General features: G+C 34.3%; 3 protein-coding genes across 3 annotated transcripts; all 3 read right to left on the bottom strand.

Annotated features, from left to right (window-relative positions):
• Window positions 1–2,531: 2,531 nt before the first annotated feature.
• LOC138239092 (olfactory receptor 10G4-like) lies at window positions 2,532–3,521 on the bottom strand. The gene has a single exon (XM_069189721.1). The coding sequence runs from the start codon at window positions 3,519–3,521 to the stop codon at window positions 2,571–2,573; it is 951 nt and encodes a 316-aa protein (XP_069045822.1). The 3' UTR covers window positions 2,532–2,570.
• Window positions 3,522–5,393: 1,872 nt separating this feature from the next.
• On the bottom strand, window positions 5,394–6,344 carry LOC138239091 (olfactory receptor 2F1-like). The gene has a single exon (XM_069189720.1). The coding sequence runs from the start codon at window positions 6,342–6,344 to the stop codon at window positions 5,394–5,396; it is 951 nt and encodes a 316-aa protein (XP_069045821.1).
• An 8,504-nt stretch (window positions 6,345–14,848) lies between these two features.
• LOC138239090 (olfactory receptor 10G4-like) lies at window positions 14,849–15,799 on the bottom strand. Its single transcript, XM_069189719.1, has one exon. The coding sequence runs from the start codon at window positions 15,797–15,799 to the stop codon at window positions 14,849–14,851; it is 951 nt and encodes a 316-aa protein (XP_069045820.1).
• Between the last annotated feature and the right edge of the window lie 5,604 nt (window positions 15,800–21,403).

The raw sequence follows: 21,403 nt of genomic DNA, 5'->3' as shown, positions 1-21,403 counted from the left end.
GTGAGGAAAGTTTAATTACAGAAGAAATGATCTTATAATAAGAAAATAAAATGAAAGCAAAGGGTGCAAACAGCACAAAGAATAGAATGATTGTACTTACAACAAAGTAATCATCAGGATTGACACAAGCTGCTCTGACTAAAGCAGCATAGTCACAAAAAGCATATTTCAAAAAAATATAGCAGTAAGGGAGATTGCTAGCAATACCTGCCAGAATCCCAATAAGACCAGCTGCTAGCATCCAAGAGGCTGCTGTTAGCATCATGACATTGTTCTTTGTAAGGATACTACTGTATCGCAAAGGGTTAGAAATTGCAACCCAGCGATCATAAGCCATAAGTGCAATGGAGAAGGCTTCCATTGCAAGCATAAGGTGATTCACATACATCTGAGAAATGCAGAGTTTAGTGGAAATTCTCTTCTCATCAGCTATTAGGATCATGATCATTGTTGGGCTGGCACTGGTGCTGTACAACATATCCACAAAAGCAAGATTGCAAATGAAAAAGTACATTGGTGAGTGTAGAAGTTTGTCCAATGCAATGATACATATAATTGTGCTGTTGCCCAGTAAAATCAGGCAATAGGTTATCAAAATAATGTAGCCCACTAACTTTGGATGCTCAATACTGTTGAGTCCTATGATGAGAAATTCTGTAATATTTTGGCCAGTATCGTTGATAAATGCCATTTTGCAGAGTACAAATCCAGAGATGTAAAATTTCAAAATATTCACAAGTTTTCTTAAAATCTAGAATAAAACAAAATATGGGTTAATACTTGACATATTGCTAATCCATGCAATAAATCCAATAGTTCCATAATCTGGTTTCAGAAAACCTAGTTGCAGTTGTTATTATTTTTCAAGAATACAGTATATAGCTTTATATCAATCTAATTTAATGCAAACCATATATTTATGAAGAATCTGATATAATTTTTAAAAATCTGTAGACAAAAAATAAATGTTATCACTCAAAAGAAAAAAAAAGCATCAAGACATTTCTTTCACTGGTTGCATTTTCTACTTCCACATACCTGTCCACAAAAGCAATTCTAAGTCACTTTGTACATTAAGCACATACTGTATGTTAGCAACACACCCGTGTTAACAACTAAATTATCCCTTATCTTTCACAACAGTTGTTCCTGTTCTTACAGCTGTATGTTAAACATTCAAATGGAGAAGTCCACCTTCTGTGTGCATGCAAGTGCTATATATTGTGAATGTGAAGATATGCTAAAACACATACTGTACAGTACAAGAGAAAGTTGCTAAGCAGTGATTTGTTTGCCATTTCAGGAATAACTAATTAAGTCAAGATGGGAATAGTATCAGAAGTAATTAATGGCTACTTGCTATTGTTTAATTACCTGTTTTAAGAAATCATTTTAATAACCAAAACTTTTTAACATATGTAGAAAGTGATGATAAGATGATTTAGAAGAAATGTTTTGGGAATCTCACCATTATAAGTGTACACTTTCTTTGCTAAATAACTTTTCAAAATGTCTTAGCCTAGAATAACAAGTAAACAGATACTGTACTGTATACTGTACCTACATGTACCTACAACACATACATATACTGTATCATTGCAAACTGAAGTTAATTCTACAACAAAAGTAAAAAGAAAGAAAAAAACGGAGCTTGTTAGCTGTGTACTCACTTAAAAAGGCTCCATGCCCTAAATCTTGTATTTTTCCTACTCATTCCTCTCATTGTGACATTAAACATTATTTTTTGGTTTGAAGCTCGCAGTAATATAAAAAACTCTCCTATGACAGAGAGTCTATTATTTGAAGATAACTTAAAACTTTTCTCAGAAATAGCATTAACAAAGGAAAAAAGGAATGAAGGGAAATTAGACATTTTAGTTTGGGAAAATGAAAGTTTCTTTGTTCTGTATATACTATTTTTGAGCCCATTATCTGTCCTTTTTTCTTGTGATAAGATTGCAGATGTGTTTTACGAAATGTTAGGCTCTTTAAAGTGGGGTTCAGCTTTGGGTGAATTCCACATGCTCCCGATGTATGGCTGCTTATCTTTTAGTGCCTACAGGGCTTGCAGCTCCTGCTACTTTACAAAGGTCCGGTAATGTATGGACCTTTTCAGTGATATGAGACAGCATACATTTTAGCAAATACATTTTCAGTAAGGTTTTGATTAAAAAGATTGAGATTAATTTGCTCATGTTGAACATGCACAGCATTTGAATATCCTGTATTTAAAAAAAAGGTCAGGCCAACAATAATCAGTTACTGTACATTTATTTAATATTCATGAAGAACATTTTCTTAGAAAGTGTTAGGTACAGTAAATTGTAACATTACAGAAATTTTACAAGACTTTGACTTAAAATACATATCCATAAAACACAAAATACATAATGTTATGGGTTTTGGAACTTTTTTTTGTAAAATAATTACATGGCAAATTTCAGTCACTACTTTTCTTGATAGTGAAATTAAACAGTACATATTCTTTTCATTCTTAAAAATGTCCTTACTGATGAATGCAAAATTAAAACTCCTTGCTCTAATAAAAGCCACATGCTTCCTGCAAACTGTTATTCACTGGGTGCAATACTCTTCAACACTGGTATCCTGAAAACTTGCTTTCTGATTTCTTTTGTTCTAAGACAGTATACAAATGGATTGACAAGAGAAGGACCCAGATTAGCACCAATGAACAAGATATTTCGCTGTGTAAGTGTCAGCACCAAAGCTCCCCTCGTTAAAATGATGGCAACAAACTGAGGGGTATAAAAGCAGGCTGCCACTATCAGGTGACTAAAACATGTGCTGAACATTTTTTTCCTGTTTGTTTTAGAGGAAATTTTCATTACAGAATAAATGATCTTATAGTAAGAGAATATAATGAAAGCAAAGGGTGCAAACAGCACAAAGAAAACAATAGTGGTACTTACAACAAAGTAATCATCGGGATTGACACAAGCTGCTCTGACTAAAGCACCATAGTCACAAAAAGCATATTTCAAAAAAGTATAGCAGTAAGGGAGATTGCTCGCAATGCCGGCCAGAATCCCAAAAAGAGCAGCGCCTAACATCCAAGACGCTGCTGTTAGTGTAATGACTTTATTCTTTGTAAGAATACTATTGTATCGCAAAGGGATAGAAATTGCAACCCAGCGGTCATAAGCCATCAGTGAAATAGCAAAGGCTTCCATTGCAAGCATAAGGTGATTCACATACATCTGAGATATGCAGAGTTTAGTGGAAATTCTCTTCTCATCAGCAATCAGGATCATGATCATTGTTGGGCTGACGCTGGTGCTGTACAATATATCCACAAAAGCAAGATTGCAAATGAAAAAGTACATTGGTGAGTGTAGACGTTTGTCCATTGCAATGATACATATAATTGTGCTGTTGGCCACCAAAATCAGGGAATAGGTGATCAAAATAACATAGCCCACTGGTTTCGGATTCTCAACACTGTTGAATCCTGTGATGACAAATTCCGTAATGCCTTGGCCAGTATCGTTCATCAATGCCATTTTGGAAAGCACTGTTCCAGAGATGTTAAATTTCAAAGTATAAGGGCTTTTTCTTAAAATCTAGAACAAAACATAATATAGGTTAATACCTGACATTTTGCTAATCCAGTGATTTTATAACCTGGGTTCAGGAAACCCAGTTGCAGTTGTTATTGTTGTTCTAGAATGTATTATTTCATATCAGTCTTCTTTTATGCAAACCATATATTGTTGAAGAATATGGTGCAATATTTTTTAATCGATAGCAAAAAACAAACCCCCTCACTAAAAACTAAAATAAAAAAACTGACATTTTTTACTCTGGTTGCATTTTTGTAGTTCTTCATAACTCTCCTCAAAAGTAACTCTAAATAACTTTGTACATACTGTATACAGTACAAATATGTTAGTAACACACCTGTGTGTTAAAAATCAAACTACCCTTAATCTTCCCCAGCAGGTATAGCCATACTTACAGTTGTATGTTAAACATTCAAATGGAGAAGTGTACCTTCTCTGTGTATTTGGGTGCTATTTATTCTGAAGGTGAAGATATGCTAGAACACACACAAGACAGAGTTGCTAAGCAATTATTTGTTTGCCATTTCAGGAATAACTAATTGAGTCGAGATGGGAATAATGTCAGGGATTATGTATGGCTAGTAATTGTAAACTATTTTTAATATCTGTTTTAAGAAATCTTATTTTAATAACCAAAAACTTTCAACATGTACAAAGGCTAATAATAAAGATTTAGAAAAAATGTTTTGGAAATGTCACCGTTATGAGAGCACATTTTCTTAGTTAAATAACTTTTCAAAGAATCTCAGTCCAGATAAGTAAACTAAACATATATGGTATATTGACCTAGAGTATATACAGTATATCAGAACAAATTGAAATGAATTTTCTGCTGAGAGTAAAAAAGAAAAAAAAAGAACATTTTGGCTGTGAAATGACCTGAGTCATTTCATGGCCTAAATCTAGCATTTTTCCAGCTGTTTCCTTCCAGACTCACATCATATTGAAATTAAACTTTACCTCTTGGTTTCAATCTCACCGTACTGTAAAGAAACACTGCAATGACAGGGAGGTCATTATTTGCAGATAACCTAAAACTTGTCAATTAAATAGCATTAACAAAGATAAAAAAGAATGAAGAGAAATTAGCCATTTTAGTTTGGAAAACTTAAAGCTTCTTTGTACTGTATATACTGTGTGTGAGCTCATTAACTATCCTTTTTTTCTTGTGATAAGATTACAGTTGTGCTTTACTAAATGTAGGGCCGTTTAAAGTGGGCTCCAGCTTTGGGTGATTTCCACATGTTTGTACTGTGAAACTTCATGTATTGCTGCTTATCTTTTAGAGCCTAGAGGGCTTGCAGCTCCTGCTACGGTACATCACATAGATCCAGTAATGTATCAACATATTCAGTGACATGACAGCAGTAATGGTTTGATATAAATACTGTACATTTTTAGAAGGGTTTTGATAAATAATCTGAGATTAATTTGCTCATACTGAACATGCACAACATTTGGATATCCTGTATTTAAAAACATCTGAAGAAGATCAGGCCAACAATAACCAATTACATTTATTTCACATTCATGAAGAACATTTTCTTACAAAGTGTTGGGTATATTACAACATTACAGAAATGTTACAAGATTGTCGCTTGAAATACATATCCATAAAATACAGAAAACTTAATTTTATGGGATTTGGAACTTTTTTTTGTTAAATAATTACATGGCAAATTTCGGTCTCTACTTTTCTTCATAGTGACATTAAACAGTACATATTCTTTTCCTTCTTAAACATTTCCTTACTGATAAATGCAAAATTAAAACTCCTTGCTCTAGTAAAAGCAGTATGCTTCTTGAAAACTTTTATTCACTGGGTGCAACCCTCTTCAATACTGGTATCCTGAACAGGTGCCTTCTGATTTCTTTTGTTCTGAGACAGTATACAAAAGGATTGACAAGAGAAGGACCCAGATTAGCGCCAATGAACAATGTATTTCGCTGTGAAAGTGTCAACACCAAAGCTCCCCTTGTTAAAATGATGGCAACAAACTGAGGGGTAAAAAAACAGGAAGCTACAATCAGGTGACTAAAACAAGTGCTGAACATTTTTTTCCTGTTTTTATGTGAGGAAAGTTTAATTACAGAAAAAATGATCTTATAATAAGAAAATAAAATGAAAGCAAAGGGTGCAAACAGCACAAAGAATAGAATAATGGTACTTACAACAAAGTAATCATCAGGATTGACACAAGCTGCTCTGACTAAAGCAGCATAGTCACAAAAAGCATATTTCAAAAAAGTATAGCAGTAAGGGAGATCGCTAGCAATGCCGGTAAGAATCCCATAAAGAGCAGCACCTAACATCCAAGACGCTGCTGTTAGCGTAATTACTTTATTCTTTGTTAGGATACTACTGTATCGCAAAGGGATAGAAATTGCAATCCAGCGGTCATAAGCCATCAGTGAAATAGCAAAAGCTTCCATTGACAGCCCAAGGCCACTCACATACATCTGAGATATGCAGAGTTTTTTGGAAATTCTCTTCTCATCAGCTATTAGGACCATGATCATTGTTGGGCTGACGCTGGTGCTGTTCAATATATCCACAAAAGCAAGATTGCAAATGAAAAAGTACATTGGTGAGTGTAGACGTTTGTCCATTGCAATGATACATATAATTGTGCTGTTGGCCACCAAAATCAGGGAATAGATGATCAAAATAACATAGCCCACTGGTTTCGGATTCTCAACACTGTTGAATCCTATGATGAGAAATTCTGTAATATTTTGGCCAGTGTTGTTGATAAATGCCATTTCGTAGAGTACAGCTCCAGGAATGTTAAATTTGAAAATGCAAAGAATTTCTCTGAAAATCCAGGACAAAACAGAATCTAATTTCATATTTGACATACAGTATTGCTAATCCCTTTGATAACTCAATTGGCTTCCTAATCAGAGTTCAGGAAACCTAATTGCAGTTGTTATTGTTGTTCTAGAATGTATATTGTTATATTAATCTAATTTAATGCAAATTACATATTTATTAAGAGTCCACTGCAGTATTCGGAAATCCCTTGCAATAATATACAAGAATATGGTACAATATTTGGTAATCCGTAGCAATAAGACAAATCATATCACTAAAAACCTAAAACAAATATTAAGACACCACTTTCACTGGTTGCATTTTCTAATTCTTCATCACTGTCCACAAAAGAAACTCTAAATAATGTTGTAGATATGTACATATTTTAGAAACGCACCTGTGTTAAAAACTAAACTACCCCTTATCTTTCACAACAGTTGTACCTGTACTTACAGTTGTGTGTTAAACATTCAAATGGAGAAGTTTACCTTCTGTGTGCTTTTGAGTGCTATTTATTGTGAATGTGAAGATATGCTAAGACACATACAAGAGAAAGTTGCTAAGCAATGATTTGTTTGCCATTTAGGAATAACTAATTGAGTCGAGAGGGGAATGGTGTCTGGAGTAATAAATGGCTACTCACTATTAAGTATTGTTTTATTACATGTTTTAGAGATTGTATTTAATAAAAAACTTTCAACATGTGGCAAAAATGATGATAACAACTCAGAAGATATGTTTTGGAAATTTCACCATTATAAGATTACATATTCTATGTTAAATAACATTTCAAAATATATTAGTCTGGAAAAAAGCAAACTAAACATATATAGTAACCTTCAAAGGAAGAGGTAAAGGTTATTTACATGCTGAAAAGAAAAGATAAACAGTGTGTCTCTTTTCTTTTCTTTTCAACATAGAATAAACATTTACCTGTTCCTCTGCAGCCTGTTCATGCTGATGCAAATACATTACTACTTGAACTTCTTCATATCCAGTAACTTACCTACAGGTACAGTACGTGCATACTTTAAAGCATAACAAATTTATGTTAATTCCATGCTGAAAGTAAAAAGAAAAAAAAAGAACGTTTTGGCTGTTTACTCACCTGTACATCTTGTATTTTTCCTACTTTTTTATTCCAGTCTGAAATTAAACTTTATTCTTTCGTTTGAAGCTCACAATGTAGTAAAAACACTCCTGTGACAGGGAGTCCATTACTTGCAGATAACCTTAAACTTGTCACAGAAATACTATTAACAAATAAATAAAAAAGAATGAAAGGGAATGGGACCAGTTTGTTTGGGGAAAATGAAAGCTTCATTGTAACGTATGAACACAGTAACTTTCCTTATTTTCTTGTAATAAGAATGTAAATGTGTTTTACTAAGTGTAGGTTTGTTGAAAGCGAGGTCCAGCTTTGATTGAATTCCAAATTCAAGCATCTTATAATTCCAGATGTTTTACTGCTTAACTTTGGTGCCTAGAGGACATGCAACTATTTTACACAGGTCCAGTAATATATAGATTAATTCAATGATATGAGATATCAGTAATGATTTGATTATTGAGGGTTTTTTTCAGAGGGGTTTTGATTAAAAAAATAGAATCATAATTCTCTTCGTCTGAAAATGTACAGTATTTGGACATCCTGTACTGTATATAAAGGAGTCTGAAGTAGATCAGACCACCTACTGTATAACCAGTTATATTTATTACATATTTCTGAAGAGCATTTTCTTACAAAGTGCAGTGTACAGTTTATTACAACATTATAGAATAAATACAAGGCTGTATCTTGAATTAAATATATATATATATTACAGAGAGTATGATTCTACATGGCTTGGATCATCTTAGAATTGTTTGTAAAATAATTATATGGTAGGGCGACACTGACACAGTTGTCCTGGCACATTAACCTCACAGCACTGGGTCCCAGGGTTCAATTCCAGATCTGGGGTGCTATTTACATGAGTTTCCATGTCCTTCCGATATTGTTTTTGCTGGGTGTTCTGGATTCCTCCCACTGTCCAAAAACATACTGGTAGGTTAATTGGCTTCTGGGAAAATTAACCCTTGTGTGAATGTGTAACTGTCTGTTTGTGCCTGACGATGGACTGGAGTCTTGTCCAGGGTGTATCCTGCCTGGTGCTTTTGCTTGCCGGGATAGGCTCCAGCTCCCCCACAACCAGGGCCGTCTCAAGGGGTGGGCTGGGCTCAGGGCAGGATTGGTGTTGCGGGGCCCAGAGTGGGGGTGGGGGTTGCAGGGACCAGTGGTGGGGATTCTTGTGTGTAGTGGTGGCGGCAGGGAGCAGCGTTGAGGTGATGAAATAACTACCTAACTGGCCTGCGGAAACAGACATACAGAACCTAACATAACTACTAATTGCCGTTGTTGCTAACGCTACCGGTACCTTCAGGTATCTCAATGCCAGTGTCTGGTTTTTCTTCGCTCCTGGTTTTTTCACCAAACCTTTTCCAAAGACCCTTTAAGTGCCACATTTGCATCCTCCCTCTTCTGCTTCTTTTTTCTTTTCTCGGGTTTTCCCGATCTTTGCTTGTGCTCACCGTTTTTCCATCGGTTAATTTTTTTTCCAAGCTAGTTTAATTATGCCGCAATCACTGTTAGCTTGCAACTGATGGCCTATGACATAGTGCGAGACTCCAGTTCTTAATAAAGCGTCTGCTGTCCCACTAACTTTAGACTTAATCTTGACTTAAAATAAGAGTTTTGTGTGTCGCTTTATTAAAATATTTAAATATGTATATTTTTATGCATGTGTGAAGCAGGATTGGTGATTGGGGAGGGGGCCGGCTGGTGCGGGGCCCCCCAATGCGCGGGGCCCTGGGTGGCAGCCCCCTTCTTCCCCCCTCCCCCACCTTTGAGACGGCCCTGCCCACAACCCTCAATTAGATGAAATGCTTAGAAAATGCACAGACATTTACAAGGCAAATTTCAGTCACTGCTTTGAATGATAGTGAAATTAAACAGAAAATATTACTTTCCTCTTTAAACATTTCCTTACTGATGAATTCAAAATTAATGCTCTAGTAAAAGCAACATGTTCCTGCAAACTGTTATTCACTGGGTGCAATACTCTTCAGCACTGGTATCCTGAACAGGTGCCTTCTGATTTCTTTTGTTCTAAAACAGTATACAACAGGATTGACAAGAGAAGGACCCAGATTAGCTCCAATGAGCAATGTATTTCACTGTGTTAGTGTCAGCACCACAGCTCACCTCGTTAAAACAATAACTACAAACTGAGGGGTATAAAAGAAAGAAACTACAATCAGGTGACTAAAACAAGTGCTGAACATTTTTTCTGTTTGTATGTGAGGAAAGTTTCATAACAGAAAAAATGATCTTATACTGTAATAAGAAAATATAATGAAAACAAAGGGCACAAACAGCACAAAGAATAGAATAATGGTACTTACAACAAAGTAATCATCAGGATTGACACAAGCTGCTCTGACTAAAGCACCATAGTCACAAAAAGCATATTTCAAAAAAGTATAGCAGTAAGGGAGATTGCTCGCAATGCTGGCCTAACATCCAAGACGCTGCTGTTAGTGTAATGACTTTATTCTTTGTAAGGATACTATTGTATCGCAAAGGGATAGAAATTGCAATCCAGCGGTCATAAGCCATCAGTGAAATAGCAAAGGCTTCCATTGCAAGCATAAGGTGATTCACATACATCTGAGATATGAAGAGTTTATTGGAAATTCTCTTCTCATCAGCAATCAGGATCATTGTTGGGCTGATGCTGGTGCTGTACAATATATCCACAAAAACAAGATTGCAAATGAAAAAGTACATTGGTGAGTGTAGACGTTTGTCCATTGCAATGATACTGTACATACTGTATAATTGTGCTGTTGGCCACCAAAATCAGGGAATAGATTATCAAAATAACATAGCCCACTGGTTTCGGATTCTCAACACTGTTGAATCCTGTGATGACAAATTCCGTAATGCCTTGGCCAGTATTGTTCATCAATGCCATTTTGGAAAGCACTGTTCCAGAAATGTTAAATTTTAAAGTATAAGGATTTTTTCTTAAAATCTAGAACAAAACATAATATAGGTTAAAAGTTAACATATTGCTAATCCAGTGATTTTATAACCTGGGTTCAGGAAACCCAGTTGCAGTTGTTATTGTTGTTCTATAATGCATTATTTCATATCAGTCTACTTTTATGCAAACCATATATTTATGAAGAATATGGTGCGATATTTTTTAATCCATAGCAATAAAACAAACCCCCTCACTAAAAACTAAAAAATAAAATAAACATTGACATTTTTTACACTGGTTGCATTTTTGTAGTTCTTCATAACTCTCCTCATAAGTAACTCTAAATAACTTTGTACATATGCAAATATATTAGTAACACACCTGTGTGTTAAAAATCAACCTATCCTTAATCTTCCTCAGCAGGTATGGCCATACCTACAGTTGTATGTTAAACATTCAAATGGAGAAGTGCACCTTCTCTGTGTATTTGGGTGCTATTTATTGTGAAGGTGAAGATATGCTAGAACGCACACAACCAATGATAAGGAACAACTAATCGAGTTGAGTTGGGAATAATGTTGGGGATTATCAATGGCTAGTAATAGTTAACTGTTTTTAGAAATCTTATTTTAATAACAAAAAATGTTCAACACGTATTAAGACAAATAATAAAGATTTAGAATAAATGTTTTGGAAATGTCACCATTATAACAGCACATTTTCTTTGTTAAATAACTTTTCAAAGTATCGTAGTCCAGATAAGTAAACTTAACATATATGGTATATTGACCTACAGTACATATATCAGAACAAATTAAAATGAATTTTCTGCTGAGAGTAAAAAAGAAAAAAAAAGAACATTTTGGCTGTGAAATGACCTGAAGTCGTTCCATGGCCTAAATTTTGTGTTTTTCCAACTGTTTCCTTCCAGACTGATATCAGACTGAAATTAAACTTTACTTTTTGGTTTCAATCTCACAGTATTGTAAAGAAACACTCCAATGACAGGTAGTTCATTATTTGCAGATAACCTAAAACTTGTCACAAAAATAGTATTAACAAAGATAAAAAAAGAACGAAGGGAAATGAGACATTTTAGTTTGGAAAAATGAAAGCTTCTTTGTACTGTATATACTGTGTGTGAGCTCATTAACTCATAACAAGTAAACATATACTGTACTGTATAGTGTACGTACGTGTACAAGTGTTGGGTATATTACAACATTACAGAAATGTTACAAGATTGGGACTTGAAATGTATGTCCAATAAAATACAGAAAACTTAATTTTATGGGTTTTGGAACTTTTGTTTTGTAAAATAATTACATGGCAAATTTTGGTCTCTACATTTCTTCATAGTGACATTAAACAGTACATATTCCTTTCCTTCTTAAACATTTCCTTACTGATAAATGCAAAATTAAAACTCCTTGCTCTAGTAAAAGCAGCATGGTTCTTGAAAACGTTTATTCACTGGGTGCAACCCTCTTCAACACTGGTATCCTGAACAGGTGCCTTCTGATTTCTTTTGTTCTGAGACAGTATACAAAAGGATTGACAAGAGAAGGAGCCAGATTAGCGCCAATGAGCAATGTATTTCGCTGTGTAAGTGTCAGCTCCAGAGCTCCCCTTGTTAAAACAATAACTACAAACTGAGGGGTATAAAAACAGGAAGCTACAATCAGATGACTAAAACAAGTGCTGAACATTTTTTTTCTGTTTGTATGCGAGGAAAGTTTCATTACAGAAAAAATGATCTTATAATAAGAAAATAAAATGAAAGCAAAGGGTGCAAACAGCACAAAGAATAGAATGATGGTACTTACAACAAAGTAATCATCAGGATTGACACAAGCTGCTCTGACTAAAGCACCATAGTCACAAAAAGCATATTTCAAAAAAGTATAGCAGTAAGGGAGATTGCTAGCAATACCTGCCAGAATCCCAATAAGACCAGCTGCTAGCATCCAAGAGGCTGCTGTTAGCATCATGACATTGTTCTTTGTAAGGATACTACTGTATCGCAAAGGGTTAGAAATTGCAACCCAGCGATCATAAGCCATAAGTGCAATGGAGAAGGCTTCCATTGCAAGCATAGAGTGATTCACATACATTTGAGATATGCAGAGTTTAGTGGAAATTCTCTTCTCATCAGCTATTAGGATCATGATCATTGTTGGGCTGGCACTGGTGCTGTACAACATATCCACAAAAGCAAGATTGCAAATGAAAAAGTACATTGGTGAGTGTAGAAGTTTGTCCAATGCAATGATACATATAATTGTGCTGTTGCCCAGTAAAATCAGGCAATAGGTTATCAAAATAATGTAGCCCACTAACTTTGGATGCTCAATACTGTTGAATCCTATGATGAGAAATTCTGTAATAGTTTGGCCAGTATCGTTGATAAATGCCATTTTGCAGAGTACAAATCCAGTGATGTAAAATTTCAAAATACAAAGAAGTTTTCTTAAAATCTAGAATAAAACAAAATATAGGTTAATACTTGACATATTGCTAATCATTGTAATAACTCCAATAGTTCCATAATCTGGTTTCAGAAAACCTAGTTGCAGGTTCTGTTATTCTTCAAGAATGTATAGGTTTATATCAATCTAATTTAATTTAATTTAATTTAAAACTTAATTTTATGGGTTTTGGAACTTTTGTTTTGTAAAATAATTACATGGCAAAATTTGGTCTCTACATTTCTTCATAGTGACATTAAACAGTACATATTCCTTTCCTTCTTAAACATATTTAAGAACAATTTTGTCATTAAAAAAGCATCAAGACATTCTTTCATTTGTTGCATTTTCTTCTTCCTAATACCTGTCCACAAAAGCAATTCTATGTCACTTTGTACATTATGCACATATTGTATGTTAGCAACACACCTGTGTGTTGACAACTAAATTATCCCTTATCTTTCACAACAGTTGTTCCTGTACTTACAGCTGTATGTTACACATTCAAATGGAGAAGTGTACAGTACCTTCTGTATGCATGCAAGTGCTATATATTGTGAATGTAAAGATATGCTAAAACACATACAAGAGAAAGTTGCTAAGCAGTGATTTGTTTGCCATTTCAGGAATAACTAATTAAGTCAAGATGGGAATAGTGTCAGAAGTAATTAATGGCTACTTGCTATTGTTTAATTACCTGTTTTAAGAAATCATTTTAATAACCAAAACTTTTTAACATATGTAGAAAGTGATGATAAGATGATTTAGAAGAAAAGTTTTGGGAATCTCACCATTAAAAGTGTACACTTTCTTTGCTAAATAACTTTTCAAAATATCTTGCCTAGAATAACAAATAAACGTATACTGTACTGTATACTGTACTGTACGTACATGTACCTACAACACATACATACTGTATACTGTGTCAGAGCAAACTGAAGTTAATTCTACAACAAAAGTAAAAAGAAAGAAAAAAACAGAGCTTTTTAGCTGTGTACTCACCTAAAAAGGCTCCATGGCCTAAATCTTGTATTTTTCCTACTCATTCCTCTCATTCTGAAATTAAACTTTATTTTTTAGTGTGAAACTCACAGTAATGTAAGAAACTCTCCTGTGACAGGGAGTCTATTATTTGCAGATAACCTAAAACTTGTAACAGAAATAGCATTAACAAAGGAAAAAAATAGAATGAAGGGAAATGAGACATTTTAGTTTGGGAAAATGAAAGTTTCTTTGCTCTGTATATACTGTTTTTGAGCCCGTTAACTGTCCTTTTTTCTTGTGATAAGATTGCAGATGTGTTTTTTTCTAAATGTTAGGCTGTTTAAAGTGGGGTTCAGCTTTGAGTGAATTCCACATGCTCCAGATGTATGGCTGCTTATCTTTTAGTGCCTACAGGGCTTGCAGCTCCTGCTACTTTACAAAGGTCCGGTAATGTATGGACCTTTTCAGTGATATGGGACAGCAGTAATGATTTGATTAAAATACATTTTCAGAAGTTTTTTGATAAAAAATCTGAGATTAATTTGCTCATGTTGAACAAGCACAGCATTTGGATATCCTGTATTTAAAAAAAAGGTCAGGCCAACAATAATCAATTACATTTATTTCATATTCATAAAGAACATTTTCTTAGAGAGTGTTGTGTATATGCAATATTACAGAAATGTTAATTTGCTCACACTGAACATGCACAACATTTGGATATCCTGTATTTAAAAACATCTGAAGAAGTTCAGGCCAACAATAACCAATTACATTTATTTCACATTCATGAAGAACATTTTCTTATAAAGTGTTGGGTATATTACAACATTACAGAAATGTTACAAGATTTTGACTTGAAATGTATATCCAATAAAATACAGAATACATAATTTTTAAAAATTTCCTTTCTGATGAATGCAAAATTAAAACTCCTTGCTCTAGTAAAACCTGCATGCTTCCTGCAAACAGTTAATCACTGGGTGCAATACTCTTCAACACTGGTATCCTGAATACTTTTCTTCTGATTTCTTTTGTTCTAAGACAGTATACAAATGGATTGACAAGAGAAGGACCCAGATTAGCACCAATGAACAAGATATTTCGCTGTGTAAGTGTCAGCACCAAAACTCCCCTTGTTAAAATGATGGCAACAAACTGAGGGGTATAAAAGCAGGCTGCCACTATCAGGTGACTAAAACATGTGCTGAACATTTTTTTTCTGTTTGCATTAGAGGAAATTTTCATAACTGAATAAATTATCTTATAGTAAGAGAATATAATAAAAGCAAAGGGTGCAAACAACACAAAGAAAACAATAATAGTACTTACAACAAAGTAATCATCAGGATTGACACAAGCTGCTCTGACTAAAGCACCATAGTCACAAAAAGCATATTTCAACAAGGTATAGCAGTAAGGGAGATCGCTAGCAATGCCTGCCAGAATCCCAATAAAACCAGTTCCTAACATCCAAGACACTGCTGTTAGTATCATGATTTTATTATTTGTAAGGATACTACTGTAATGCAAAGGGATAGAAATTGCAACCCAGCGATCATAAGCCATCAGTGAAATGGCGAAGGCTACCATTGTGCTTCCAAGGTGATTCACATACATCTGAGATATGCAGAGTTTAGTCGAAATTCTCTTCTCATCAGCTATTAGGATCATGATCAGTGTTGGGCTGATGCTGGTGCTGTATAATATATCTACAAAAGCAAGATTGCAAATGAAAAAGTACATTGGTGAATGTAGATGTTTGTCCAGTGCAATGATACATATATTTGTGCTGTTCGCCAGTAGAATTAAAAAATAGATTATCAAGATAACATAGCCTACTGGTTTCGGATTCTCAATGCTGTTGAGTCCTGTGATGACAAATTCCGAAATGCTTTGGCCAGTATTGTTGAGAAATGTCATTTTGCAGAGTACAGTCCCAGAGATGTAAAATTTCAAATGAAATTATTTTTTTCTGAAATTCTAGGACAAAATAGAATATAGGTTAATACCTGATGCATTGCCAATCCTGTAATGACTCCAGTGCTTTCATAATATGCGTACAAAAAACCCAGCTGTAGGTGCCTTTGTTCTAATTTAATGCTAATCATATATTTATGAAGAATACTCCTCGGTATTTGGAAATCCCTTGCGATAAGACAAATCACTTAAAAAGAAACAACATCAAGACATTGGTTACATTGTTGCAGTTTCACGATCCACCTCCATAAAGCTAAATCTCAATACCTTTGTACATATGCAGATATGTTAGCAGTTCATCTGTGTGTTAAAAAACGAAACTAATCTACAGTACCTTTTATCTTTCACAACAGGTATACCAGTACTTACAATTGAGTATTTAAAATTCAAATGGGGAAGTGTACCTTTTGCGCATTCACATGCTATTTATTGTGAATGATACAACGCTACAACACATACAAGAGAGTGTTGCTAAGCAATGATTTGTTTGCCATTCCAGGAATAACTAATTGAGTTGAGATGGGAATATAGTCTGGAGTAATCAATGGCTACTCGCTATTAAGAATTGTTTTATCACATGTTTTTAGAAATCACGTTTGATATCACCTCTTAGAAAAATGTGTAAAAGTTGATGATAAAAGTTTCAGAAGAATTGTATTAGAAATGTCTTTTAAATTATTATGTTTACTTGTTAATTTGTTATATTAAACATACATTACACGTATCAGAACAAGTTAATTCCATGCTAGGACTAGAAAAAAAAACTAAATATTTCAGCTGTGAACTCATATAAAGTGGTTCCACAGCCAGAATCTTTTTTCTTTTTATCTTTCAATACATACTTAACTTTTACTTGTTCTTTTGAATCCCACATGCTGATACAACTTTCCACTCTAACATTAACATATACAAACCTCTGGCTCCGCACTAAAAATAGTATTTTTAATAACATAAAAGTTGTCAATGAATTATTATTAATCAAGGAAAAAAAGACTGAAGCTAAATGAGACCATTTAATTTCAGATAACTGAAAGCTTCATTCTGCTGTATGAACACAGTATTGTGTTTTTCTTGTGTTAAGAATTATTGTTATGTATTATGAATACATTAATTATAAATAATTATGTATTATTAAAATTTGGGATGTTATAAATGGTTAAACTTTGTTAATCCCACATGCAATTTCAAATGTATAACGTTCAATTTACAGTAAGTACTGAAGAATGCTTGTTCTAACTGAATCTTCTAAAGAATGTTAACACTAATCTGATGGCTGATATTACTGTAAGAATTGATAAAGTATCTGAAGAATGATCTTTTATATTTTTATATATTTTTTTAAAAGGGGACAGCAGTCTCACACAAGGAGAGACATACAGTAGTTACTGGAGCCTACAGTTCTGCAGCTGCTATGTCTCAGTCATAGCAAAATATGCCCTTTCCTAATACACATTAAGATTAAGATTTGTTTATAAAATGTATATTTTTTCTATTTTTTATTCTAAATTCCATATGAGACATTCCTAATGGCTTTACCCTTTATGTGAGCATAACAATGGGGTTAACATTTTGTAGCTTGCTGTTGCAAGACCTCAGCAGTGAGAGTGCAGGTACATAAACCAGGGCCTGTACAGACAGCCCAAGTGAGCCTGTCAACAATGCCTGCAAGAACCCTCATATACTGTACGTGAAATCAAGATACTGCTGTTAGTATAATAATACATGTGATCACTTGCACTGGACCTGGTCAGGATCCTGACTTCCGAATTTTGGACATACTACAGTTTGTTCAAAGTAGATTTACATGTACAGTAGATACCCCAGCGAGTAGGGCATTACAGTAGTCAATTCGAGAGAACACAAATGTGTTGATCAGCTTTTCAACCACAGTTAGTGATAGCATAGGGCCTAGTCTAGTGATATTTCTGAGGTGAAAAAAACACATTTTGACAATATGCTGCACATGTGGGTCGAATGTTAAGCCAGAATATCACCCCAAGGTTTTTCAATTTAGACTGAAGCTCAAATACAGAACCATCTACAGATAGGGTTATAGGATTGGCTTTACGAGGTTGATGGGGGGTGCCAATAAGCATGACTTCAGTCTTGTCACAGTTAAGATGAAGGAAATTTTGAGTCATCCAAGTTTTTATGTCAGAGATGCAATTAGATAGAATAGAGACAGCCACATCAGTGTCAGGTTTGGTATGGATGTATATTTGAGTATAATCAGTGTAGAAATAGTAGCTGAAGCCATTTGATTTTAAAAGCTGACCAAGTGAAAACATGTAAATGCTGAAGAGCAAGGGGCCCAGTATTGAGCCCTGAGGAACACCAGACTTAACAAGACCAATTTCAGACTTATACCCACTAAGAGAGACAAAGTGAAAGTGATCAGTGAGGTAAGACTTGAACCATTTGAGAGCAGTGTCAGAAACTCAGTCTCAAGACAAGAAAGTAAGATATCACTCTGTAACTGATGTCACTGTGCCCATCTTAGTTTTCTCTGGATTCCAATTTTCTTTAACTTCCCAGAAATATGCTGGCAAGTTGATCTGTTGCTTTAAATTTCGCATTCGATGAGGAGCTGAAGTTGGCTTCTTCCCTCATTAACCCACCCACTGTGGATTTGGCCAGCTCCAATCCAAATATTGATAAATAATGTTGTAATGATTAAGCAAATACCAAAACTATGCATGTAAAGGCCCACTGGGTTATGGATATTAGGTACCTTAACTTTACATTTTTACTACACTGCTGATCTTAGGAAGACAACAATGAATTGTTTTAGCTGGATTTGTTCATCTCATGATGGTACTTTGTAATTTCCAGTAATTGTGCCGACTGGGATTAGAAAACAAACTTGGTGATTTTTTACTTAAGATATACCGTACCAATCAGAGAAAAAATTGGGAATTTTTTAAACAAATGTTTATATTATTCAAAAAAAGAAATTCTGAAGAAAATGTGGGTCAAACAGATGTTTCGAACTCCATGCTTTACTAAACAAAATCACCTACGATATAGTTCAGTTTAATAAATAACACAGATATTGTAAAATTACAGAGCCAAAGTAAATAGTTCAATTCAGAATGATATCTATTCTACAACCTGGAATTGTTTGGGAAAAACTGAATTCTGCTTAAATATATTCATAACCTGACTTATTGCTTTAGTTTTCAGACAGTAAACCATGGGATTCATCAGAGAGGGACCCAGAGTGGATGAAGAAACAAAACACCACTATAAAAGTTATAAAGATTATAAAAATGAAATCAATGGTAGAAAGGGTGAAGTAATTATTAGGATCTTTACAGGCTGCTCTTACAATGGCAGCTTATTCACAAAAACTATACTGATGAATGTTTAAGCGACACTATGGTAGTCCATTAACAATGCTGTTAAAAAAGCCCGACACACCAATGTCTACTACCCAGACAGCTGCTGTTAGTAACATTACACGAGTCTTTGTGAGGATGCTGTGATACCCCAGGGGGTTTGAGATTGCAATCAATCAATCAAAAGCCATCAGAGCAATAGCTAAGGGCTCCAGTGCACTTCCTAAATGAAACACAAACAACTGAGCAATGCATGGTCCATAAGAAACTCTTCTTTCTTTCCCTAAAAAGTATATTCAGCATGGCTACACTGATACTGGTGGTATAGAGCGTGTATGTAGTTTCCAAATTACAAATGAAAAAAGAACATGGGTGTATGGAGTGGTTTGTGAAGGACAATGATGCAAATATTGGTCATAATTCCCAACAAAGTCAGACTGGACTATCCCAACTGGATAAACAGAATAATTGCTCCAACTGCATTATTCTGCTCCAACTCATGTAGTCATGATTAGGATGATTTCTGTGATGACAAAAGATGTTTAATTTTGAAATTCCATGAACCAGAATTCTGCAAAAGTTTGGTGAAGGAACCTGAAAGGAAAAGATACAGCATATGTTGAAACTGAGCCTTTTACACAGTTAAAGTTGGTGTCACACAAAACTGAAATATTTCTGTAGGGCAATGTATTGAAATGCAAAGTGTTTAGAAGAAAATAATATGTTTGCCTTTTCATACAAAAATTAAATGTGCTGCTGGAGATATCCATTTTTGAAATTGCATCAGTAGTAGTTAGAAATGTGTTTTATTCGAGGTCGTCTCACAACCAGGTGCAGTTCACTTTACAAAATCTTTCAAAATAATTTTCAATAATATAATACAGCATGCATCTGTAGTCATGACTTGGGTAATTCAAAACAAGTCCTACCCTGACTTCAAATGTATTTAATATGGTCATATGTTAATATAAAGATTCATAATTATCATTTAAATCCATAACATATATTTTCTCAATATTAAAGGATTGAGAAGGTACAAAAATATGCAGAATGAACCAAAGTGTATCATCTTTACAATAACAAAGTTATAGATGCTTCATATGTACAGTATGTCTTTAGGAAATTGCTTTACTGAACTTGTACTTACTGCCAGGGAAATGAAGTGAATCTTAATATGAACACATGGTTATATAGCACCCAAATATTTCATTACAAGCCCTCCTGAGAGTTGGCTACAGAAGAGACTGGAAGGTAATGAATTATTAATTTATTAATGTATTCATTTATAATATATTATTAATTAATGTTAATGCAAGACATTCTTTGCATCTAGAAATTATTAGCAGTGGGCATGTGTTGGGTTATTATAAAACTCACTTTATATAAAATTAATATTTGCTGTGTTCTGTGCACCTTCATAACATGCCTGATATGTTCAATATTTTGAAAAAGAAAATATTACTAAGATTCAGCTGAGCATAAAAAGCAGATTTCCAGAACTGAGATATTATTACAGTAATTGGATTGGTTTGTAGTAGCTCAGATGAATAAATCCTGTGTGAAGCACATCCTGCTCCTGCTCTTTGAGAGACACTTTAAATGAAGTACTATACTCTGGGAAAATAGTGCATAAATTCAAAAACTCCAGACAAAATAGATTTAATTATGAATAATTTTGATTATATTAATTTTAGAGTCTCTCTCAAGTTAATATTTTATAAACTTTCCTCTTGAGTGTAACAGCCCTAAATTATGACTATCGTACTACAGAGTGGAAAGCCTAGGGGAGTGACTATATTCATTCATTGTAAATACAGTGCAACATCCGGGTAATACAGAGAATGTAATTTGTGTTTGTGATGTAAATACAGGGACACTGAGATCAAAGCAAAAACATTTCTCGCAGGCCTTACATGGTACACCTGGTTGCTTTGTAGCTTCTGTAGAACTGCAGTACACACAGTAACATACCAGTCAGTGTTTTTGAAGGAATCTGTAAATGTCCACACCTGTTTGCTATAAACCTTGTTCTAAAACAAAGTATGAATGTTTAAAGTATCAGGAAACACTAGAAAAATCCCCAAGCAGTAAGACTGTATTCAGTACAGTACAATTAATTTGGCTGCTAATGTCATTAGATACTTCATAAATCCCATAAGAAAGAAACAGATATGTCTTATCACCTTGGGAATTTTAAGGCCCTGAAGTA

Source organism: Lepisosteus oculatus, chromosome 5 (assembly GCF_040954835.1).
Source record: "Lepisosteus oculatus isolate fLepOcu1 chromosome 5, fLepOcu1.hap2, whole genome shotgun sequence".
In the NCBI taxonomy this organism is placed as follows: domain Eukaryota; kingdom Metazoa; phylum Chordata; class Actinopteri; order Semionotiformes; family Lepisosteidae; genus Lepisosteus; species Lepisosteus oculatus.
Note: the sequence above shows the minus strand (reverse complement) of the source record. Positions and strands in the feature narration are given on the sequence as shown.

Bases quoted from the DNA above. Each gene is read 5' to 3' on its own strand.
- LOC138239092 (XM_069189721.1), bottom strand. From the start codon at position 3,521: ATGGCATTGATGAACGATACTGGCCAAGGCATTACGGAATTTGTCATC.
- LOC138239091 (XM_069189720.1), bottom strand. From the start codon at position 6,344: ATGGCATTTATCAACAACACTGGCCAAAATATTACAGAATTTCTCATC.
- LOC138239090 (XM_069189719.1), bottom strand. From the start codon at position 15,799: ATGACATTTCTCAACAATACTGGCCAAAGCATTTCGGAATTTGTCATC.